Source organism: Telmatherina bonti, assembly GCF_933228915.1.
Source record: "Telmatherina bonti genome assembly, chromosome: 5".
In the NCBI taxonomy this organism is placed as follows: Eukaryota; Metazoa; Chordata; class Actinopteri; order Atheriniformes; family Telmatherinidae; genus Telmatherina; species Telmatherina bonti.
Genome location: NC_136623.1, coordinates 5,784,276 through 5,810,161, shown reverse-complemented (window position 1 = coordinate 5,810,161; position 25,886 = coordinate 5,784,276). Strand labels below are relative to the sequence as shown.

General features: G+C 48.3%; 1 protein-coding gene across 1 annotated transcript in view; it reads left to right on the top strand.

Moving 5' to 3' along the window:
- The window catches only part of adam15 (ADAM metallopeptidase domain 15), a 56,259-nt gene extending 30,540 nt beyond the window's left edge, over positions 1 to 25,719 (top strand). The window contains 16 exon segments of the mRNA XM_079240686.1: positions 2,946 to 3,123; positions 6,722 to 6,814; positions 6,887 to 7,082; positions 8,411 to 8,519; positions 8,596 to 8,791; positions 8,875 to 8,952; positions 11,664 to 11,775; positions 11,850 to 11,951; positions 11,954 to 12,002; positions 12,138 to 12,191; positions 16,143 to 16,251; positions 16,466 to 16,534; positions 20,028 to 20,096; positions 20,546 to 20,611; positions 21,443 to 21,603; positions 22,562 to 25,719. Of these exon segments, the coding sequence (XP_079096812.1) occupies positions 2,946 to 3,123; positions 6,722 to 6,814; positions 6,887 to 7,082; positions 8,411 to 8,519; positions 8,596 to 8,791; positions 8,875 to 8,952; positions 11,664 to 11,775; positions 11,850 to 11,951; positions 11,954 to 12,002; positions 12,138 to 12,191; positions 16,143 to 16,251; positions 16,466 to 16,534; positions 20,028 to 20,096; positions 20,546 to 20,611; positions 21,443 to 21,603; positions 22,562 to 22,628 (1,708 nt within the window). The 3' untranslated portion in view covers positions 22,629 to 25,719.
- Positions 25,720 to 25,886: the final 167 nt, after the last annotated feature.

Below are 25,886 nucleotides of genomic sequence, written 5' to 3'. Positions count from 1 at the left end.
AATTATGGTCTCATTTAGTCAGACGGTGCAGAACAACCTGCTGCAGCTCTTAGTCTGAGCTCTGGGTGCTGTGGGCCACGTGCGGTCCAGACGTCTGGTCCCGACCCAGCGCTGGAAGTTTGGGCCACGTGCGGTCCAGACGTCTGGTCCCGACCCAGCGCTGGAAGTTTGGGCCACGTGCGGTCCAGACGTCTGGTCCCGACCCAGCGCTGGAAGTTTGGGCCACGTGCGGTCCAGACGTCTGGTCCCGACCCAGCGCTGGAAGTTTGGGCCACGTGCGGTCCAGACGTCTGGTCCCGACCCAGCGCTGGAAGTTTGGGCCACGTGCGGTCCAGACGTCTGGTCCCGACCCAGCGCTGGAAGTTTGGGCCACGTGCGGTCCAGACGTCTGGTCCCGACCCAGCGCTGGAAGTTTGGGCCACGTGCGGTCCAGACGTCTGGTCCCGACCCAGCGCTGGAAGTTTGGGCCACGTGCGGTCCAGACGTCTGGTCCCGTCCCAGCGCTGGAAGTTTGGGCCACGTGCGGTCCAGATGTCTGGTCCCGACCCAGCGCTGGAAGTTTGGACCACGTGCGGTCCAGACGTCTGGTCCCGTCCCAGCGCTGGAAGTTTGGGCCACGTGCGGTCCAGACGTCTGGTCCCGACCCAGCGCTGGAAGTTTGGACCACGTGCGGTCCAGACGTCTGGTCCCGACCCAGCGCTGGAAGTTTGGACCACGTGCGGTCCAGACGTCTGGTCCCGACCCAGCGCTGGAAGTTTGGACCACGTGCGGTCCAGACGTCTGGTCCCGACCCAGCGCTGGAAGTTTGGGCCACGTGCGGTCCAGACGTCTGGTCCCGTCCCAGCGCTGGAAGTTTGGGCCACGTGCGGTCCAGACGTCTGGTCCCGTCCCAGCGCTGGAGGTTTGGGCCACGTGCGGTCCAGACGTCTGGTCCCGACCCAGCGCTGGAAGTTTGGGCCACGTGCGGTCCAGACGTCTGGTCCCGACCCAGCGCTGGAAGTTTGGGCCACGTGCGGTCCAGACGTCTGGTCCCGACCCAGCGCTGGAAGTTTGGGCCACGTGCGGTCCAGACGTCTGGTCCCGACCCAGCGCTGGAAGTTTGGGCCACGTGCGGTCCAGACGTCTGGTCCCGTCCCAGCGCTGGAAGTTTGGGCCACGTGCGGTCCAGACGTCTGGTCCCGTCCCAGCGCTGGAAGTTTGGGCCACGTGCGGTCCAGACGTCTGGTCCCGACCCAGCGCTGGAAGTTTGGACCACGTGCGGTCCAGACGTCTGGTCCCGACCCAGCGCTGGAAGTTTGGGCCACGTGCGGTCCAGACGTCTGGTCCCGTCCCAGCGCTGGAAGTTTGGGCCACGTGCGGTCCAGACGTCTGGTCCCGACCCAGCGCTGGAAGTTTGGGCCACGTGCGGTCCAGACGTCTGGTCCCGACCCAGCGCTGGAAGTTTGGACCACGTGCGGTCCAAACTTTAATTCTGGGTTTCGTCCAGAGAACTTGCAGCTGGGAGAACTTTTCTCCAGCTCCCCCGCGACTGGATTAAGCGGTTGGGAAAATGAATGACTGTGGTTTTCTGTGGTTCGTCTGATTTAAGCAGCTCAGCTTTAGGTTTTACCCACCAGAGTCCTCGTTGGTCCAGTTCTATGACGCAGCAAGTCATTTGAACCCCTAAAGAAAGGAAAACAGTTCATCAGAAGATCAACAGAAGCATTGATTACCGTGATCAGGAACGTATCGGCTACATTTTCATTAGTTCACAAAGTAAAAGCAATATTTCTAAAATCCCAACAGTAAAGTTGCAATTTGCAGATATTTAGTTGATAAGCGACTCGTTCTGGTAAAATCCTTTTCCGTTAGACGTCGACGAGATTCTGAACATTTTGCAGCAGATAATTCCGTTAAAGATGAACGAATCGTCCTGAAGCGTCTTTAGGTGACATGAACAGGTCATGTGACCTCCTACATCTGGACGTGGGGATGCCATCCCACTTCAGCCATGTAATTCTTTATGGACACGTCTGGAAAAACACCCTATTCTAAAAAACCTTTCAGTGAAACTTTCTGGAATGTCTCCGTTCCCAGTTTTTATTGCCGTGTTTTGTGCAGTTGGAGTTGGTTATATCTCCTTCTGGAGGTTCTTCCAGGTCTGCATAGTGGCAGAAAACCCTTTCACCATGGCTGGTTCTCCCTCTGATTGGTTCGACCTCCTGGGATAGCTGTTCTCCGTTGTCAGAACTGCAGAACTGGAACGGCGCTGTCGGATTTCCCATCCGGACTCCTCCAGCAGCGCCCCCTCTTGGCCGGAGGCTCCGGTGGTGTCCGACTGTCCACCCTAACCCCTCATCCACCACACAGCACACTCCACAGTGACTCTTTCTGATGGCCGTTCGGACTCAACGCTATTTTCTCCTTGTCACAGATCACGTGACTACAGACTGTCACCACAGCAACCACCATACGTCGTTCCAAATCCAATCAAAACTGTGGGGAACAGGGTGGACATTCAGACACGGCCTGTCGAGCTTCATCTTCTTCTTTTTGCTGTTGCTGGTTGCACATCAGCTCAACACTGCCCCCTGTGGTTTCTGGTGGTAATACGCTGTTTGTCCCGTTATTCTACGCATCTGTTAGTTACCGACGTAAAGCACGTAACAGATGGACGAGAGCTCCACATAGTCTTTAGGGGTGTCCAGCATCTGTCCTGCGGGGTTTGGATGTTTCCTGCTTCAGCACCTGAATCGGATCAACATGATCAGGCGGAGCAGGACGACAAGCTTCGTTTGAATCAGGTGTGTTGGATCAGGGGAACATCTAAAACCTGTGGGACTAGATGGACAGATAGAACTTTATTCTGTGGATCTGAAACTCGGTGACTCTGTCTGTGGTTGTTTGTCTGGTTTAAACCACTTCCTGTGGCTGTGATGCGGCTCACCTGTGACCTCTGACCTCAGGTTCATGCCCGGCCAGCAGTTCAGCAGCTGCAGCGCCGCAGACCTGTCCGTCAGCCTGCTGCACGGCGGCGGCATGTGTCTGTTCAACGTCCCGCAGCCCGACCGCTTGCTGGGAGGACCTCGCTGTGGAAACCTGTACGTGGAGAAAGGAGAGGAGTGTGACTGCGGCCTGCTGGAGGTACTCACCTGTACACCTATAGACCTCCACACCTGTACACTTCTACACCTCTACACCTGTACACATCTACACCTGTACATATCTACACCTCTACACATCTACACCTGTACACCTCTACACCTGTACACCTCTACACCTGTACATATCTACACCTGTACACCTCTACACCTGTACAGCTCTACACCTGTACACATCTACACCTGTACATATCTACACCTGTACAGCTCTACACCTGTACACCTCTACACCTGTATACCTCTACACCTGTACATATCTACACCTGTACACATCTACACCGATAGACCTCTACACCTGTACACCTATATACCTCTACACGTGTACACCTCTACACCTGTACACCTCTACACCTCTACACGTGTACACCTCTACACCTGTACACCTATAGATCTCTACACCTGTACACCTCTATACCTCTACACGTGTACACCTCTACACCTGTACACCTATAGATCTCTACACCTGTACACCTCTATACCTCTACACCTGTACACCTCTACACCTACACCTATAGACCTCTACACCTGTACACCTCTACACCTGTACACCTATAGACCTCTACACCTGTACACCTCTACACCTACACCTATAGACCTCTACACCTGTACACCAATAGACCTCTACACCTATACACCTCTACACCTATAGACCTCTACACCTCTACACCTGTACACCTATAGACCTCTACACCCCTACACCTGTACACCTATACACACGTACACCTCTACACCTGTACACCTATAGACCTGTACACCTATAGACCCCTACACCTCTACACCTGTACACCTATAGACCCCTACACCTCTACACCTGTACACCTATAGACCTCTACACCTCTACACCTGTACACCTCTACACACGTACACCTCTACACCTGTACACCTATAGACCTGTACACATCTACACCTGTACACATCTACACCTCTACACCTATAGACCTCTACACCTCTACACCTGTACACCTCTACACCTATAGACCTCTACACCTGTACACCTATAGACCTCTACACCTGTACACCTCTACACCTATAGACCTCTACACCTGTACACCTATAGAACTCTACACCTGTACACCTCTACACCTGTACACCTATAGACCTCTACACCTGTACACCTCTACACCTGTACACCTCTACACCTACACCTATAGACCTGTACACATCTACACCTGTACACCTGTACACCTATAGACCTACACCTATAGACCTGTACACATCTACACCTGTACACCTGTACACCTCTACACCTACACCTATAGACCTGTACACCTCTACACCTGTACACCTGTACACCTATAGACGTGTACACATCTACACCTGTACACCTATAGACCTCTACACCTGTACACCTATAGACCTGTACACATCTACACCTGTACACCTGTACACCTCTACACCTACACCTATAGACCTGTACACCTCTACACCTGTACACCTGTACACCTATAGACCTGTACACATCTACACCTGTACACCTATAGACCTCTACACCTGTACACCTCTACACCTGTACACATCTACAACTCTACACCTGTACACCTGTACACATCTATACTTGTACACCTATAGACCTGTACACATCTACACCTGTACACCTATAGACCTCTACACCTCTACACCTCTACACCTCTACACCTGTACACCTCTACACCTCTACACCAATAGACCTCTACACCTCTACACCTGTACACCTATAGACCTCTACACCTCTACACCTGTACACCTCTACACACGTACACCTCTACACCTGTACACCTATAGACCTGTACACATCTACACCTGTACACCTCTACACCTGTACACCTCTACACCTGTACACCTATAGACCTCTACACCTGTACACCTCTACACCTGTACACCTATAGACCTCTACACCTGTACACCTCTACACCTCTACACCTGTACACCTCTACACCTACACCTATAGACCTGTACACCTCTACACCTCTACACCTGTACACCTCTACACCTACACCTATAGACCTGTACACCTCTACACATCTACACCTGTACACCTATAGACCTCTACACCTGTACCGCTATAGACCTGTACACCTCTACACCTCTACACCTGTACACATCTAAACCTCTACACCTGTACACATCTACACCTCTACACACGTACACCTCTACACCTGTACACCTATAGACCCCTACACCTCTACACCTGTACACCTATAGACCTCTACACCTGTACACCTCTACACACGTACACCTGTACACCTATAGACCTGTACACCTATAGACCCCTACACCTCTACACCTGTACACCTATAGACCCCTACACCTCTACACCTGTACACCTATAGACCTCTACACCTGTACACCTCTACACACGTACACTTCTACACCTGTACACCTATAGACCTGTACACATCTACACCTGTACACCTCTACACCTGTACACCTATAGACCTCTACACCTGTACACCTCTACACCTATAGACCTCTACACCTGTACACCTCTACACACGTACACTTCTACACCTGTACACCTATAGACCTGTACACATCTACACCTGTACACCTCTACACCTGTACACCTATAGACCACTACACCTCTACACCTGTACACCTCTACACCTGTACACCTCTACACCTATAGACCTCTACACCTGTACACCTCTACACCAGTACACCTATAGACCTCTACATCTGTACACCTCTACACCTTTACACCTGTACACCTCTACACCTACACCTATAGACCTGTACACCTCTACACCTGTACACCTGTACACCTATAGACCTGTACACATCTACACCTGTACACCTATAGACCTCTACACCTCTACACCTATAGACCTCTACACCTCTACACCTGTACACCTGTACACCAATAGACCTGTACACCTCTACACCTGTACACCTGTACACCTATAGACCTGTACACATCTACACCTGTACACCTATAGACCTCCACACCTCTACACCTGTACACCTATAGACCTGTACACCTCTACACCTCTACACCTTTACACCTCTACACCTCTACACCTGTACACCTCTACACCTGTACACATCTACACTTGTACACCTACAGACCTGTACACATCTACACCTCTACACCTGTACACATCTACACCTCTACACCTGTACACATCTACACCTGTACGTTGGATAACGTTGAAAGTGGAAACATTACGGGGTGGTAACAACATATGTAAATGAATAAATGTAATCAATCTGATGAGATTTGATCACTTCATTCTGTTTATAATGAAATCGAAGTTAAAGAAGGAATCTCTGTATGTTTATAAACAGTTTTTCAGGCCATCACAACTCATTTGTTGCAGCGGTAAAGTTTAAGAAGGGTCAGATTTAATGGTTCTTACAGATGATGCATTTAGATTCATACTAAAGCAGCTTTCTGGTTAACAGCTCCTAACACCATCATCTGAGAGCTCTTTACGGTTCTACTGGGTTAATTAGGAATTACTGAGTGGAATATGTGCCAAAGCTGCTTACGGGTTTAAAAATGAAATAAAGAGGATTTATGATGGGTTTTTAACCCACATCCAGTCAGAATCGCTTCTTTATGAGCTGCAGAGTGTAATGTCGCTCTTCCTGTGATTGGTCAGGAGTGTGAGGACCCCTGCTGTAACGCCTCCACCTGTCAGCTGGTTCCTGGAGCTCAGTGCTCGTCTGACGGCATCTGCTGCCAGGACTGTAAGGTGAGACTGACAAAAACCCCAAACTCAACTCTTCTGTGGATCAGTCTGAAATCCAGCTGCTTCATTCTTCAGCTGCGAGCGGCCGGTTCGATCTGCCGCGAGCCGCTTGGAGAGTGCGACCTGGCCGAGTTTTGTACCGGCACCTCGCCCTACTGCCCCCCCAACGTCTTCCTGCAGAACGGAGAGACCTGCAAGGACGGCACCTCCTACTGCTACGGAGGAGTCTGCCCCAACATGGACACCCAGTGCCAGATGCTGTGGGGACCCAGTAAGAAAAACTGAGACGAAACCACTTCATACTGGGTTTAACCAGTTGGAACCTAAACCTGGTTTCAACCTGCACCAGTTTACATTGTTTCCAGAGCTATAATAAACCAGTTTATACGTGGGATCAGCCTGTACTGGTTTGGTCACTTTCTACCGAGTTTGAGCTCTTAAAATGTTTACTGTACCTAACTGGTTTACACATGTTCAAACCATATATAATCCAGTTCATACTGCACTTTGCTTAAAGTAGTCTGAATTGATTCATGCTCGAATCAGTGCTTCTTGGACTGGGTTTATACTAAACCAGTACTGATAAACTACTTTACATTACTATTAAACCAGCTCATAAAGATGTTAAACCATTTTTTTGAATTAAACTATTTTAAACCTGTTTAAATTAATGTTAAAACCAGTTCATATTGATGTTGAACCAGTTTAGACGTGTGTTAAGCCAGTTCAGATTAATGTGGAACCAGTTTAGAAATTTTAAACCAGCTTAGATCGGTTTCGAAACCAGTTAGGACACATGTTAAACCAGTTGAGATTAATGCTGAATCAATTTAGACATGTGGTAAACCTGTTCAGATTGATGTTGAACCAGTTTAGATGCATTAAACCAGTTCAGATTGGTTTTGAAACCAGTTTAAACATGTGTTAAACCAGTTCAGATTAATGCTGAACCAATTTAGACATGTGGTAAACCTGTTCAGATTGATGTTGAACCAGTTTAGATGCATTAAACCAGTTCAGATTGGTTTTGAAACCAGTTTAAACATGTGTTAAACCAGTTCAGATTAATGCTGAACCAATTTAGACATGTGGTAAACCTGTTCAGATTGATGTTGAACCAGTTTAGATGCATTAAACCAGTTCAGATTGGTTTTGAAACCAGTTTAAACATGTGTTAAACCAGTTCAGATTAATGCTGAACCAATTTAGACATGTGGTAAACCTGTTCAGATTGATGGTGAACCAGTTTAGATGCATTAAACCAGTTCAGATTGGTTTTGAAACCAGTTTAAACATGTGTTAAACCAGTTCAGATTAATGCTGAACCAATTTAGACATGTGGTAAACCTGTTCAGATTGATGGTGAACCAGTTTAGATGCATTAAACCAGTTCAGATTGGTTTTGAAACCAGTTAAGACACGTGTTAAATGTTGAAACAGTTTAGAAATGTGGTAAACCAGTTCAGATTGGTCTTGAATCAGTTTAGACAGATGTTTATAGACTGCTGGTCTGGTCGGTCAGCCTGTGCAGGCCAGTCATAATGAACTAGTGCCAACATACAGATGTTTATACTGGTTATACTGGTTTTTCTTCCTCAGATGCTACCAGCGCTCCAGATGTTTGTTTCTCTTCTGTCAACAAACAAGGAAATAAATATGGAAACTGTGGTCAGCTGACCAACGGCTCCTACATCCCCTGTGGGAACTCGTGAGTACTCCGTCCGCCGCAGAGACGTTCCCCCTCCCATCCGGTCTTACATCACTTCCTGTTGTGCTCGTTGCAGTGACGTCCACTGTGGCAGGATCCAGTGTCAGGGTGGGAGGGAGCGCCCCCTGCTGGGAAGCAATGCCCAGATCCTGACCACCACCGTCCGCTTCAACGTCAGCGACCTGGTCTGCAGGGGGACCTTCTTCCACCTGGCCGACGACGTGTCCGACCCCGCCACCGTGGCCCAGGGTACCGCCTGCGGGCCCGGCAAGGTCAGACTGCGCCCCCGCAGGCCTGGAGGACGCGTGCTGTGGTTCCTCAGCAGGGATGTTGTTTCATGGTGTTTTGTCTGCAGGCTTGTCTGAACCAGAAGTGTCGGGACGTGTCGGTGTTCGGCGTGGACGAATGTCGCAGCAAATGCAGCGGTCACGGGGTGAGTGGTCCGACACGTGGCCCGACACGTGGTCCGACAAGTGGTCCGACAAGTGGTCCGACAAGTGGTCCGACACGTGGCCCGACACGTGGTCCGACAAGTGGTCCGACAAGTGGTCCGACACGTGGTCCGACACGTGGTCCGACAAGTGGTCCGACAAGCGGTCCGACAAGTGGTCCGACAAGCGGTCCGACAAGCGGTCCGACAAGTGGTCCGACACGTGGTCCGACAAGTGGCCCGACAAGCGGTCCGACACGTGGTCCGACACGTGGTCCGACAAGTGGTCCGACAAGTGGTCCGACACGTGGTCCGACACGTGGTCCGACAAGTGGTCCGACAAGTGGTCCGACAAGCGGTCCGACAAGCGGTCCGACAAGCGGTCCGACAAGTGGTCCGACACGTGGTCCGACAAGTGGCCCGACAAGCGGTCCGACACGTGGTCCGACAAGTGGTCCGACAAGTGGTCCGACACGTGGTCCGACAAGTGGCTCGACACGTGGTCCGACACGTGGTCCGACAAGCGGTCCGACACGTGGTCCGACAAGCGGTTCGACAAGCGGTCCGACAAGCGGTCCGACACGTGGTCCGACAAGTGGTCCGACAAGTGGTCCGACACGTGGTCCGACACGTGGTCCGACACGTGGTCCGACAAGTGGTCCGACACGTGGCCCGACAAGTAGTCCGACACGTGGTCCGACACGTGGTCCGACAAGTGGCTCGACACGTGGTCCGACACGTGGTCCGACACGTGGTCCGACACGTGGTCCGACAAGTGGTCCGACAAGTGGCTCGACACGTGGTCCGACACGTGGTCCGACAAGCGGTCCGACACGTGGTCCGACAAGCGGTTCGACAAGCGGTCCGACAAGCGGTCCGACACGTGGTCCGACAAGTGGTCCGACAAGCGGTCCGACAAGCGGTCCGACACGTGGTCCGACACGTGGTCCGACAAGCGGTCCGACAAGCGGTCCGACAAGCGGTCCGACAAGCGGTCCGACACGTGGTCCGACAACCGGTCCGACACGTGGTCCGACACGTGGTCCGACACGTGGCCCGACACGTGGCCCGACAAGTGGTCCGACAAGTGGTCCGACAAGTGGTCCGACAAGTGGTCCGACAAGCGGTCCGACACGTGGTCCGACAAGTGGTCCGACAAGCGGTCCGACAAGCGGTCCGACAAGCGGTCCGACACGTGGTCCGACAACTGGTCCGACAAGTGGTCCGACACGTGGTCCGACACGTGGTCCGACAAGTGGTCCGACAAGTGGCCCGACAAGTGGTCCGACAAGAGGCCCGACAAGTGGTCCGACAAGTGGTCCGACACGTGGTCCGACACGTGGTCCGACAAGTGGTCCGACAAGTGGCCCGACAAGTGGTCCGACACGTGGTCCGACAAGCGGTCCGACAAGTGGTCCGACAAGTGGTCCGACAAGCGGTCCGACAAGTGGCCCGACAAGTGGCCCGACAAGTGGTCCGACAAGTGGTCACAGTAGCACCGTGTTCATCCACTACGCTCTGATTGTGCAAGACCTGGTCCTGGTTCTGATGGAGGTTTACCGTCCTGGTTCTGGTCCTGATGGAGGTTTACCGTCCTGGTTCTGGTCCTGATGGAGGTTTTCCTTCCTGGTTCTGGTCCTGATGGAGGTTTTCCTTCCTGGTTCTGGTCCTGATGGAGGTTTACCGTCCTGGTTCTGGTCCTGATGGAGGTTTACCGTCCTGGTTCTGGTCCTGATGGAGGTTTACCGTCCTGGTTCTGGTCCTGATGGAGGTTTTCCTTCCTGGTTCTGGTCCCGATGGAGGTTTACCGTCCTGGTTCTGGTCCCGATGGAGGTTTACCGTCCTGGTTCTGGTCCCGATGGAGGTTTACCGTCCTGGTTCTGGTCCTGATGGAGGTTTTCCTTCCTGGTTCTGGTCCTGATGGAGGTTTTCCTTCCTGGTTCTGGTCCTGATGGAGGTTTACCGTCCTGGTTCTGGTCCTGATGGAGGTTTTCCTTCCTGGTTCTGGTCCTGATGGAGGTTTTCCTTCCTGGTTCTGGTCCTGATGGAGGTTTACCGTCCTGGTTCTGGTTCATTATCTTGCTGACGTTGAACCTCCAACAGCTGAACAAACGGAGTTGCAGGGATTCCTTCTTTTTTCAGCACACAGACGTCCCCATGCAGGCTCCGGTGTATGCAATGAGTTCACTGTGTGTGAAAACTGTGGGATTTCAGAGCGTCTGTGATGCTGACTGTTGCCAAAATTCCACATTTCAGGGATTAAAAGCCGAAAATTGTATTTTAGGAGGATGTAATTTCACTTCCCTTTCTGGTCACTAGGGGGCAGAAAAGTCCCAAAAACTACAGACTATCAAAGCAATAGAAACATTAAATAATAATGTTTTTTTAAAAATGATTTTACCCCTTTAAATAACAGTTTGATGACATGATGTCATAGTGAAAATAACTGACCTGAAAGGAAATAAATTCTAAACCTGACAGAGCAGTAATATCAGTCAATATTAACAATATCAGTGTTTATTTACTTGTCAATACTTTCAGTTGTTTAGATGAAATTCAGTAGAAAATATTGATTAAATGCGTGTTTTGTCCTGCGACTGCGACCATCAAACGGCGGTAAATTCATTCGAACGTTTACATTCGCTCGTCTTCACTCGTGTAAAAACAGAGGAAAGTGTGTGAACTGAGTGACTGGTGTGTGTTCTGTGTCCCAGGTGTGTAACAGCAACAGGAACTGCCACTGTGACGTGGGCTGGGCCCCCCCGGACTGCCGCTACTCCGGCCATGGTGGAAGCGTGGACAGCGGACCGGCCAGGACCGCTAGAGGTGCGTCGCCTGCTGAAGAACTGAAGCCGTGGCGTGGTCTGGGCTCGGTTCTGACCTTCTGGTTCTGTGTGCAGAGACGGATCCGGTCCGAGTCGCCCTGCTCGTCATCTTCTTCTTCATCCTGCCCATAGTGCTCCTCTTCCTCGCTCTGCGCTTCCCCCGGTTCCGCCGGACTCTGTGCTTCTGGGTCCGAACAGCCCGTTTCACAAAGCTCGCCAGAACAACCGGTAATGCCGCGCGCAGCGCGCGCGTGTGTGTGTGTGTGTGTGTGTGTGTGTGTGTGTGTGTGTGTGTGTGTGTGTGTGAGTGTGAGTGTTCGCCATCCTTCCACATACTGAACTCTCTTCTTACCCACGATGCAGTGTGACTGACTGTGAGATGTGGGGTCTGGACTTCCACCCCGCCCACGTCTCCAGGTACCGTTAGATCTGCAGGGTCCTGCTCTGTGGTCCGTCTCTGTAGAGGAGGGGTGTCAAACCGGTCCAGTTGGACCTCCAGTGGTCCGGACTGGCAAAATAACGGCGCTCCAGAAGGAGGGGGTCCGACAGGGAATCGTGTCGGGAAGGCCAGGACTGGGACCTGGTCCGACTTCATATAAATCCTGTTTTCTTTATTATTGTTTTCTTTGATAATTTATTTAAAATAAACACATGAAGCGTCCAGGTCAACATGGAATTCCTGAAGAGAAAAATCCAGAATATCACATGAGCAGAATAACTTCACATCTAGCGTCTTCATTTCCACATGTGTGTAGCGATCCCAACCAGCTTCCTCATCGTGCAGACCGACGTCGCATGTATGATTCATAGACTGTATATAAAAGATGGGCGGAGCCTCCGTCACGTCCCCCGTAGGTTTCTGAAGAGCTGAATTGAATCCAATCCAATCCAGTTTATTTATAAAGCACCGTTAAAAACAACAAAGTTGACCAAAGTGCTGTACAGAAGAAACAATAAAACATACATATTTACATCATAATTGGAGCATCAGCACATTGTTAATAGTAAAACAACCCTTTAAATTAGTCAAACGCCAAAGAGAAAAAATGAGTCTTCAGACAAGACTTAAAAACAAGAAGCGATTCAGCCTGTCTAATGTACATGTTATTCCACAACTTGGGACCAATAACAGAAAAAGCTCGGTCACCTCTCAGTTTACGCTTCGTCTTAGGAACCACAAGCAGAAGTTGATCTGTGGACAGGGAGCCAGTGAAGGGAAGACAAAACTGGTGAAACATGGTCAGACTTTCGAGATCCAGTTAAAAGACGCGCTGCAGCGTTCTGCACCAGCTGCAGCCGTGCGAGAGAGGACTGACTGATCCCACAGTACAGGGCGTTACAATAGTCAAGCCGTGTAGTTACAAAAGCATGGATCAAAATTTCAAAATCATGTCTTGAGAGTGAGGACCTTATTTTTGCAAGCTGTCTCAGGTGGAAAAAAACTTGCTTTCACCACAGCACTAATTTGTTTGTCCAATTTAAGTTCCTGATCCATTTTCACACCAAGATTGCAGACAGTAGGCTTAACAAACTGTGACAAGGATCCAAGGTTAACTGAGACAGCATCACCAACACTGCTAGGTCCAAGAAGAAGAACCTCTGTTTTTTTATCATTAAAATGCAAAAAATTTATTGACATCCAAATTTTAATTCATCAATGCACTTTAAGAGTTCAGTGGCACTGAAGCTTTCTTGACGTTTGAGGGGAATGTAAATTTGGCTATCATCAGCATAAAGATGAAAAGACACACCAAGCCTTCGGAGAATAGACCCCAGCGGCAACAGATACAATGAAAAAAGGAGCGGACCAAGGATTGATCCTTGCGGCACGCCACAATTCAAGGGGGCCGAGGATGAAGCAAAGTCACCCAATCTCACACAAAAACTCCTATCTGCTAAGTAGGAACGGAACCACTCCAAGGCAGCCCCATGAATGCCCACTGTGTTCTCAAGTCGGCACAGGAGGATTTCATGATCCACTGTGTCGAACGCAGCGATCAGATCTAACAAAACCAGTGCAACAGTATGACCAGAGTCAGTATACATCAAAATGTCATTAAAGACTTTAAGTAGAGCAGACTCTGTGCTGTGCAAATTTTTAAAACCAGACTGAAAAACTTCAGGGATCTCATGTGCATCCAGAAATGCCTTCAATTGACAAAATACAATTTTTTCCAGAATTTTGGACAGGAATGGAAGCTTAGAAATTGGATGAAAGTTTGAAGGATCATTGTTATCAAGGCCAGACTTTTTTTTATTAATGGCTGAACAACAGCGTGCTTAAAGCATTTTGGCACCACTCCTTTTACCAAGCTTCCATTCACAAGATGTACAACAAAGGGTGCTATGGTTGGAAACACCTCTTTAAAGAGGCGCAGAGGAATGGAATCATCAGGTGAGCCCGCAGGCTTCATTCCACTAACAACCTTCTCCAAAATAGAGAGAGTCACAGGCTCCAACTGAGAGAATAAGGCAGTGCATGTGACAGAGTCAGACAGACAGACAGATTGAGGGGAAATAAGAGCCCTTGTGGTTACAACCTTATTCACAAAAGTTGAATTGAAGCTCGGTGGGCGGTTCCTACCATCACCATCTTGGCAGGGGCAACTTTAGATTTACCAAATTCACCCTGCGGCCCCGAGTGGCTCTTCTGGAGGCCTGGTTTTGGATCCACTAGTGGCCTGGTTTTGATCCCATCTGGGAGCCTGGTTTTGGACCATCTGGCAGCCTGGTTTTGGACCCTCTGGTGGCCTGCTTTATGGTCCCATCTGCCAGCCTGGTTTTGGACCCTCTAGCGGTCTGGTTTTGGTCCCATCTGCCAGCCTGGTTTTGGACCCTCTAGCGGTCTGGTTTTGGCCCCTATATCGGCCTGGTTTTGGACCCTCTAGCTGCCTGGTTTTGGCCCCTATATCGGCCTGGTTTTGGACCCTCTAGCTGTCTGGTTTTGGCCCCTATAGCTGCCTGGTTTTGGTACCTCTTGCTGCCTGGTTTTGGCCCCTATATCGGCCTGGTTTTGGTACCTCTAGCTGCATGGTTTTGGCCCCTATATCGGCCTGGTTTTGGACCCTCTAGCTGCCTGGTTTTGACCCCTATAGCGGCCTGGTTTTGGCCCCTATATCGGCCTGGTTTTGGTACTTCTAGCTTCCTGGTTTTGGTACCTCTAGCGGCCTGGTTTTGGCCCCTATAGCGGCCTGGTTTTGGTACCTCTAGCTGCCTGGTTTTGGCCCCTATATCGGCCTGGTTTTGGTACCTCTAGCTGCCTGGTTTTGGCCCCTATATCGGCCTGGTTTTGGACCCTCTAGCTGCCTGGTTTTGACCCCTATATCGTCCTGGTTTGGGACCCTCTAGCGGCCTGGTTTTGACCCCTATAGCGGCCTGGTTTTGGTACTTCTAGCTTCCTGGTTTTGGTACCTCTAGCGGCCTGGTTTTGGCCCCTATAGCGGCCTGGTTTTGGTACCTCTAGCTGCCTGGTTTTGGCCCCTATATCGGCCTGGTTTTGGCCCCTATATCGGCCTGGTTTTGGTACCTCTAGCTGCATGGTTTTGGCCCCTATATCGGCCTGGTTTTGGACCCTCTAGCTGCCTGGTTTTGGCCCCTAAAGCGGCCTGGTTTTGGTACCTCTAGCTGCCTGGTTTTGGCCCCTATATCGTCCTGGTTTTGGTACTTCTAGCTTCCTGGTTTTGGTACATCTAGCGGCCTGGTTTTGGCCCCTATAGCGGCCTGGTTTTGGTACCTCTAGCTGCCTGGTTTTGGCCCCTATATCGGCCTGGTTTTGGTACCTCTAGCTGCCTGGTTTTGGCCCCTATAGCGGCCTGGTTTTGGTACCTCTAGCTGCCTGGTTTTGGCCCCTATATCGGCCTGGTTTTGGTACCTCTAGCGGCCTGGTTTTGGTACCTCTAGCGGCCTGGTTTTGGTACCTCTAGCTGCCTGGTTTTGGCCCCTATAACGGCCTGGTTTTGGTACCTCTAGCTTCCTGGTTTTGGCCCCTATATCGGCCTGGTTTTGGCCCCTATAGCTGCCTGGTTTTGGCCCCTATATCGGCCTGGTTTTTGACTCTCTAGCTGCCTGGTTTTGGCCTCTGGACCGTAAGTTTGACACCCCTGCCTTAGAGTCAGACAAGTCCTGCTCCGGTTTAGGACTTAAAGCTGCACTGATCCAGATCTTGGTGTGCTAATGCGACGTAGCAGAGAGGATTGTATGTAATAAAGTCCAGGTGCAGCTCTAAGTCCCTGACAGTAAATGTGGAGGTTGCTGTGTGTCCATCTGTAGTCAAAGACCTTTGATCTGTGAGGTGTGTAATGATGTCATCGTTTCATCATGATCTCCTGCTTTGATCTCTGATGCTTTTATGTTGTGGAACTCGTTCAGGACGCCGGTGATGGAGCGAGTGGACGGCAGGAACGGAGAGCAGGTCCGACCGCTCCGATACCACCTGAACCCACAGGCCGAAATCCCGCTGGCCCAGCCCCATAAAGAGGTAACCATAGCAACCGGAAAGACTTTACCTCTGCATCTGTCATGGTGAACAAACTTTGCTCAGAGATGGCAAGTTTCTCCATCATGGAGGACCAGAACCAGGACCAGGAGCACTGCAGCTGCTTCAGCTTCTCTTGCCGTCCCACGTTAACCAGCTGCTGCTGATGGATTCTGTCTGCATGCTTCACTCTGCTTCCTGTCTTCTCTCCTATCAGGTTCATGAAAGGCCTGCTCCTCCCACTAAGCCCCTCCCCCCTGACCCCGCCCTAAACCCCACACCTCAGGTAACTGCACCTGAACTCACCATCAGGTGTTCACGTCTGTGTCTCCGTCTGTGGGAATCTGCCATGTCTGAAGGTCTATGTGGGTCTATATGGGTCTCTGAGGGTCTATATAGGTCTCTGAGGGTCTATATGGGTCTCTGAGGGTCTATATGGGTCACTGAGGGTCTATGTGGGTCTCTGGGGGTCTATGTGAGTCTCTGGGGGTCTATATGGGTCTATCAGGGTCTGTGTGGGTCTCTGAGGGTTTATGTGGGTCTCTGGGGGTCTATGAGGGTCTCTGGAGGACTATGTGGGTCTCTGAATGTCTATATGGGTCTATGAGGGTCTATATGGGTCTCTGAGGGTCTATGTTGGTCTCTGGGGGTCTATATGGGTCTCTGGGGGTCTATATGGGTCTATGAGGGTCAATATGGGTCTCTGTGGGTCTATATGGGTCTCTGAGGGTCTATGTGGGTTTCTGAGGGTCTATGTGGGTCTCTGAGGGTCTATATGGATCTCTGGGGGTCTATATGGGTCTATGATGGTCAATAAGGGTCTCTGTGGGTCTATGTGGGTCTCTGGAGGACTATGTGGGTCTCTGGGGGTCTGTATGAGTCTCTGAGGGTCTATGTGGCTCTCTGGTGGTCTATTAGGGGTCTATATGGGCCTCCGGGGGTCTATATGGGTCTCTGGGGGTCAGTGTGGGTCTCTGAGGGTCTCTGGGGGTCTGTATGGGTCTATGAAGGTCTATATGGGTCTCTGAGGGTCGACATGAGTCTATGAGGGTCTATGAAGGTCTATATGGGTCTCTGATGGTCGATATGAGTCTATGAGGGTCTATATGGGTCTATGAGGATCTATATGGGTCTATGAGGGTCTATATGGGTCTATGAAGGTCTATATGGGTCTATGAGGGTCTATATGGATCTCTGGGGGTCTCTGAGGGTCTATATCAGTCTATGAGGGTCTATATGGGTCTCTGAGGGTCTATGAAGGTCTATATGAGTCTCTGGGGTGATTATGTGGGTCTATATGAGTCTATATGGGTCTATTTGGGTCTCTGAGGGTCTATATGGGACTCTTAGGGTCTAAATGGGTCTATATGTGACTCTGGGGGTCTATATGGGTCTATATGGGACTCTCAGGGTCTATATGGGTCTATATGGGACTCTGAGGGTCCATATGGGTCTTTAGTGGGACTCTGGTGGTCTATATGGGTCTATGTGTGACTCTGGGGGTCTATATGGGTCTATAAGGGACTCTGGGGGTCAATATGGGTTTATATGGGACTCTGGGGGTCTATATGGGTCTATATGGGACTCTGGGGCACAATATGGGTTTATATGGGACTCTGGGGGTCTATATGGGACTCTGAGAGTCTATATGGGTTTATATGGGACTCTGGGGTCTACATGGGTCTATATGGGACTCTGAGGGTCTATATGGGTCTATATGGGACTCTCAGGGTCTATATGGGTCTATATGGGACTCTGAGGGTCCATATGGGTCTTTAGTGGGACTCTGGTGGTCTATATGGGTCTATGTGTGACTCTGGGGGTCTATATGGGTCTATAAGGGACTCTGGGGGTCAATATGGGTTTATATGGGACTCTGGGGGTCTATATGGGTCTATATGGGACTCTGGGGCACAATATGGGTTTATATGGGACTCTGGGGGTCTATATGGGACTCTGAGAGTCTATATGGGTTTATATGGGACTCTGGGGGTCTATGTGGGTCTATATGTGACTCTGAGGGTCTATATGGGTCTATGTGGGACTCTGGGGGTCTATGTGGGTCTATATGTGACTCTGAGGGTCTATATGGGTCTATATGGGACTCTGGGGGTCTATATGGGTCCATATGTGACTCTGAGGGTCTATATGAGTCGATATGGGACTCTGGGGGTCTATATGGGTCTATATGGGACTCTGAGGGTCTATATGGGTTTATATGGGACTCTGGGGGTCTATATGGGACTCTGAGGGTCTGTATGGGTCTATGTAGGACTCTGAGGGTCTATATGGGTCTATATGTGACTCTGAGGGTCTATATGAGTCGATATGGGACTCTGGGGGTCTATATGGGTCTATATGTGACTCTGAGGGTCTATATGAGTCGATATGGGACTCTGGGGCTCTATATGGGTCTATATGGGACTCTGGGGTTCTATATAGGTCTATATGGGACTCTGGGGGTCTATATGGGTCTATATGGGACTCTGGGGGTCTATATGGGTCTATATGGGACTCTGGGGTCTACATGGGTCTATATGGGACTCTGAGGGTCTATATGGGTCTATATGGGACTCTGGGGTCTATATGGGTCTATATGGGACTCTGGGGGTCTCTATGGGACTCTGAGGGTCTATATGGGTCTATGTGGGACTCTGAGGGTCTATATGGGTCTACATGGGTCTACATGGGACTCTGGGGGTCTATATGGGTCTATATGGGACTCTGAGGGTCTATATGGGTCTCTATGGGACTCTGGGGGTCTATATGGGTCTATATGGGACTCTGAGGGTCTATATGGGTCTATATGGGACTCTGAGGGTCTATATGGGACTCTGAGGGTCTATATGTGTCTATATGGGACTCTGAGGGTCTATATGGGTCTATATGGGACTCTGAGGGTCTATATGGGTCTATATGGGACTCTGAGGGTCTATATGGGTCTATATGGGATTCTGGGGGTCTCGTCTCGGTCCAGATGTGTTTCTGTCATTTTCATCAATGTTTTTATCATGATGAAAAAAAACGTTTAGTCACCCCAAGAAATCCTCTTCCCGTTTAGAACCCGTTGATACCAGAACCAAACAAGGACTCAATCATATAAACCAGCCGTCCACTTTATCACCAGAACCTTCTGGTACCGCGTCGCCCTCTTCGTCAGAACCTTCTGGTACCGCGTCGCCCTCTTCGTCAGAACCTTCTGGTACCGCGTCGCCCTCTTCGTCAGAACCTTCTGGTACCGAGTCGCCCTCTTTGTCAGAACCTTCTGGTACCGCGTCGCCCTCTTCGTCAGAACCTTCTGGTACCGCGTCGCCCTCTTCGTCAGAACCTTCTGGTACCGCGTCGCCCTCTTCGTCAGAACCTTCTGGTACCGAGTCGCCCTCTTTGTCAGAACCTTCTGGTACCGAGTTGCCCTCTTCGTCAGAACCTTCTGGTACCGAGTCGCCCTCTTCGTCAGAACCTTCTGGTCCCGAGTCGTCCTCTGTTCAGGAATCACCTTGAAAGATCCGTGTCAAACTGTTTACGTTCTTGGTGTGATGATTACATGTGACGCATCACACAGCTGCCTCCGTGTGATTGGCTGAGATAAACAGGAAGTTGAGCAGGCGTACCTGATAAGGTGGACCGGTTGGTGTACGAGACGTCTGTAGCGACTGAGAGGATTTCAGTAAAATGTTGAAGTTTTTCTTTATTTACTCGTCTTCACTGACTCCATTTCTTTCTTCTTCTTCTGCTTCTTCTTCTTCTTCTTCTTCTTCTGCTTATTTCTGCTGCTGTAGTTGGTTAAACAGCGACCAGCTCCCCCCAGCAAGCCTCTGCCCCCTGACCCCCCCACCCCCAGCAACCAGGTACAGTCACCTCTACCTGCAGTGTTTTGTGCAGCGCCACCAGCTGCTCGGAGGTTCAGTCTGCATCAGTCACACGTCGTCCATATTTTCTACGTTTTTGTTCTTTTTTATTGGCTGGAGAGAAAAAATTGTTTCAACAATTAAGAAAATCACGTTTATCTTCTAGTTTTAAGTTTCTATTATTTTCAATATTCTCAATGTTTTATTTATCTGTAAACGATGGATCTTTATGTCGCTTTCTGTGATTGGTCCAGAATTAGAGAAGCGTGATTGGTTCTTCAGTGTTGCATGCGGGAGAAATGTTTCGCGTAACGAGTTGCATGTGAAAGCTAACACTAACATTAAACATTTCACTTTATTTTCCTTTTTTAACTTTTTGTCTGCATGAAGAACTTTTAACAAACTTTTCTTCCTCCTCACCATCATCTTCCTCCTCACTAACCTTCCAGGAGGCTGTGAGTCGACCGGCTCCACCCAGCAAGCCTCTCCCCCCTGACCCCATCACACCTCCACAGGTACTCTGCATGCTACTAGCTGCTAGCGCTTCGTGGTTAGCTTCTGCCTGTTAGCACCTAGCAGTAAGTTGCTAAATGTTAGCTGATAGCTACTATCTGTTAAAAGTTACCAGCTACCTTCTAGCTTTTAACTGATAACAGCTAGGTGCTAGCAGTTAGCTGCAGGTTAGCTTAGTGTTTAGCTGCTGCCTGTAGCAGCTAGCGGTAAGCTGCTAAATGTTAGCTGATAGCTACTATCTGTTAAAAGTTACCAGCTACCTTCTAGCTTTTAGCTGATAACAGCTAGGTGCTAGCAGTTAGCTGCAGGTTAGCTTAGTGGTTAGCTGCTGCCTGTAGCAGCTAGCGGTAAGCTGCTAAATGTTAGCTGATAGCTACTATCTGTTAAAAGTTACCAGCTACCTTCTAGCTTTTAGCTGATAACAGCTAGGTGCTAGCAGTTAAGCTGCAGGTTAGCTTAGTGGTTAGCTGCTGCCTGTAGCAGCTAGCGGTAAGCTGCTAAATGTTAGCTGATAGCTACTATCTGTTAGTAGTTACCAGCTACCTGTTACCTTTTAGCTTTTAGCTGACAACTGCTAGCAGTTAAGCTGCAGGTTGTTAGCGCTGTAGTGGTGTGTGATTCTGACATATTGATCGTTGTCAGTGTTTGTGATCAGCTGATCAATGACTGATTTTTTATCTCCTGGTTGGATGAGGATTTCCAGGAGCATACAGAGCTGCGATGGGGACCTGATTAAACGAAGCAATTAAACCAATTTTTAAAAAAGTCCATTTTAGTGATTAGTTCACCAATAAAAATATTTGTTGGTTTAATTTAAAACTTTTTTTTCACAGGTTTCTGTTCCACTTAAACCTTTGGTGCCCAAAAAGCCCCGCCCTCCGGCCCCGCCTCCCCACCTACCGCCACACCCAGGACTTCCTCCACACGTCAGCCACGCCTCTAACACCAAGCCAGCGACCCACGGAGCTGTCACACCTGCAGCTGGTCCAAACAGGTACAACAAAACTGACAAGTCAGATTTTCCCGACAGGAACATGTTGCGTCTCCTCAGGTAAAGAGCACCTCACAGAGGCAGAGTCTCTCTGAAGCAAAGATGAGTTAAATTATCTGGAAAAACTGCATGAAAACATGTAAAACATGCAGGGCAAAGTTGAGAAGCCAGGGGATCTGAAGAAATCTCTGTACACAGAGGACACAGCTGAACATTACTTATTGGTCGCGTATTGAGTGTCTGTCTGTTGGTCACATAATTTGTGTTTGATTTCTTTCTGGAAATTATCCAACACGTAAAATCAGCTGTTCTAAGATTCAGATTTAAAACTTTTTCAGTCGTAACACCAACACCCCCTCATTCAATTTCCGGTTTAACCTCTGACATGATAAACAGCTTCCCTTCGACACCAAGCTGGAGGTTCAGCAAGACGTTGATGCAGCGGGTATAAATGACTCAGAGCTGCTGTTTCCTGCATGACATGGAAATAAAACAAGAATCTCAACTCATTTTATTCCCAGTAGAAAATAAACCACATTTCAGATGTTAAAACTGAGACATCTTACCAATATATGGAAAATATGATCATTGCGTAACATCAACAGAGAATTAGAAGGAATCTCTGTAGACGGGGGATTAGATTTAACGTCCAATCTTGTTCCTGGTGATCTTTGCCATTTGAACCAGAGATTCCTTCTGTTTACCTTTAACTGTGTCCTGTGCGTACAGAGATTCCTTCTGTTTACCTTTAACTGTGTCCTGTGCGTACAGAGATTCCTTCTGTTTACCTTTAACTGTGTCCTGTGCGTACAGAGATTCCTTCTGTTTACCTTTAACTGTGTCCTGTGCGTACAGAGATTCCTTCTGAATCTTTGGATCTGATGGACGGTGGGATCACATTATCCTGACTCATGGAGGTGTAGCTGTACAAAGTAAAACCGTACGTTTTCTGTCTCTGCAGACGACCTCCTCTTCGCCCGAGTCAACCGACGGTCCCTCCAAAGACTGAGTTGTCTCCGCCGCTTTAACGTCACATGACTTGTTTGAGGACTGAAGATGAAGAGCGTGAAGATGACTCCGTTTTTATTCATTTTGCAGTTGGATTTAATCCTCCATGAAGTCAAACGTGTCTCAGTGCCTTGCTCAGCAGCGCCTCGGCAAAGATGATGCAACCACTTGGTGGTCCTGGTGCGCTCCCTGCTGACGCTGCAGGGTTCAGTGCCTTGCTCCAGGACACGTGGGAAACCATCGAATCTGCAAGCTTAAGTGGATAAGCCGAGCGATTTCCAAACTGTGGTCCGGGGCCCTCTAAGGGTCGCCAAGACCCTCACGAACATGGCGTCTTTTCTGTTTGTTTGTTTTTTATCAAAATAAGAATGTGTTTGGTCTTCATCATCATCATCTTCATCATCATCGTCGTTATCAGACCTGATGCTAATTGGCTGGAGTCCACACACACACACACACACACACACATACGCAGGCTTTCAGAGTAAAGCGCTACACTAAACATCAGCCTTTTCGTATTCTGACAAAATAAAGGCGTATTAAGCGCCTGCAGTGGGTTTAACGTTTTCACACTCGTTAAAATTCCAACTTTTCATGTTGTGGCAACGCAGGTTTCCGACTTTAAAGCTTCGTATTTCCGACTCCTTGCGTTGCCACGGTGACATTTATTCTGGAAATTCCTCCAGCGATTCATGGAGTCGTCGTCCTGCAGATGAAACGTTTCCATTCATCGTAGCCGTGCTTCATCTTTTTCATGCTGGGGCCCAAATGTTCCAGAACAAACTGGTCCAGCACCAGTAAGGTATTAACACTGTACTGGTTTGATTGATCTCTCTCCTGGTTTTACTGGTATTCAGCCGTACAGAAACATCACATGTGAATAACATACAAATTACATGTGCTTTCATGACAATCACATGTCAATACAGAGAAGAACATGTGAATCATGTTGAAAGGAAAACCGCATGGAAATCTAAAATCACGTTTGACGTGCGATTCACATGTGCATCACATGTAAACTGCGTGTGTATACATGCGAACCACATGCAAACGTGTGTTTTTAGAACATTTTCATGTGAATGAAGTTGAAGAGACACGTAGACACATGAAGAGCCAGATTCACATGTTCAGTTTCATGTGAATGTATGAGTCACATGTGAATCACATGAAAAACATGAAATCCACATGTGAAAAACTAAAAAACCACATGTAATCTGCATGTGATTTACATATTCTTCACATGTGGAAAGCAGCAACTAATCCAAGTCCAAATCCAGCCTGGTGAAATGTGACATTATGCAGTGACTTCATCATTCCTATGGCACATGTATGTGATACTGAACATACAAGTAGACGCCCAGCAGGCTGATGATGAAGAACTCGTGGAAAAGCTCAGGTTAGATTATAAACACAAAATTTACTAAATATTTCATTTCACAGATAAAAACATCACTGCTAACTGCAACATGCTAGTAACTGGATATCAACTCCATGTTTCACCGAATAAAATCCAGCTGGACGTCATCGGAGGAGACGGAGATCAGACATTTTCTCATCTTTAACGCGACCTTTGACCTGAACTGCTCACCAGTCTTAATGTAAAAGTTTGACTGAAGCCAACATTCGGTTTTCCCGGTCGGGATCTGTCAACATGGAACACCTCGGCTTGGAAACATTCACTTCTCTGACTTCTTCCCACCATTTCTGGATTCTGTTTGGCGTCGTCATCGTGTTGAAAGGTGAAATTTGTCCACAGCTGAGCAGATATTTGGACAACCTGGTTTAAGAGCAGCAACCCCACATTATGATACGACCGCCGCCGTGCTTCACAATGGCTAGGATGCGTTGAAAGTATCTTTACAGGGATTTCCTCTCATGTTTTTGCAAGATGTTTTTTTGTTTGTTAGTTTGGATTATTTTCTTTTACATCTTGCAGTCTGACAGAGAATACAGGGATTATCATCACATATAAGAAATTACTAGAACTTTCTATTGCAGTAGGCGTCCCGTTTGCATCTCTTTCACTGTGCTTTTTATTTTATTTTAACTATTTTGGATCAGATTATTTTCAGCTGACTTTTTTAAGGTTATTGAAGGTGACGACTAAGTTCAGTAATTAACATCAGAATAACCTGAAATGTTACAGGTAAAAATATTTGCTGTCCTGTACTTCGGTAATGTTTAAAGTTTTAGTTTTTATATCAAATAATTCCACGAAAAAGGCAAATTCATTAATAACAAACAATATGACGATGTGAAATTCTGACATTATGCACAAATTAACAAATATTTTTGCTTTAAGATTTTTTATAAAAGAAGTAACATGTTTATATTTTATTTTACAAAACATCAAAGCATAGTTTGACTTTTTTTGCACTTGACGTCCAAATTCGTCTTTTTTTCTTTCCATAAAAATTGACGCTAAAAGTTTATTCCAGTTTATTTGTGAACCATTCTATCTGCTTAAAAGCATATTTCATCACATTTTTATGTGAAATTTCATATAAAATTTATCCAGACTTGTTCTTTATGTGTGACTTTTCTGATGTTTTTTGTCAGATATCTATGTTTTAGGTTTTTTTTATTATTATTTTGTTCTCTGTCTGATGTTGACTTGACTCTAAATGGTAGAATGTGTTGCCGTCTCCATCATCTGTCTCCATTCACAGCCTTTTTCATTCACCAAGGTGGCCGAGAACCTGAAATCGCATCCTGGACCCTGCTGAACAACAAGTCTTAGTGGGAGGAACTGGTTCTGTCCCAGTAACTGGGGATATGTGTGGATCTGGGTTTGTCGTTTTTTTAACCCGCCTTGAGGTTTTTCTCTCGGACAGCTGGGAATGTTTGAAACTTTACGCCAAAGAAAGCTGATGAACATTGTCAGGACAATCGAATCTGATCTGTTTGGTCCCGTTAAAGGAGCAGTCCACGAAAACGTTGTCCTCGCTGAAGGATGTTCAGGAACGTCGGCGAGGAGATTAACTCTGAACTGTCTTACCAAACGCGCCTGCAGGGACAGCAGTGAAGTTGTGTAAAAATGTAAAAAGTAGATCTTCTAGAGGATAAAACATGTCAGATGTTTTGTTCTTATATTCAAACAATAAATTCTTTCATACAGATGTTTGTTTACTGTTTACATCATTAGAAATTTACAGGAAATAAAGGGTAAATATTTCTTTCATGATTAATCACTGTGTTAAACACTACGATTAATTTATGTTAAAGATCCTCAATATCAAGTTTTAGTTCTGTCCATCCATCCATCCATCTTCTGCCGC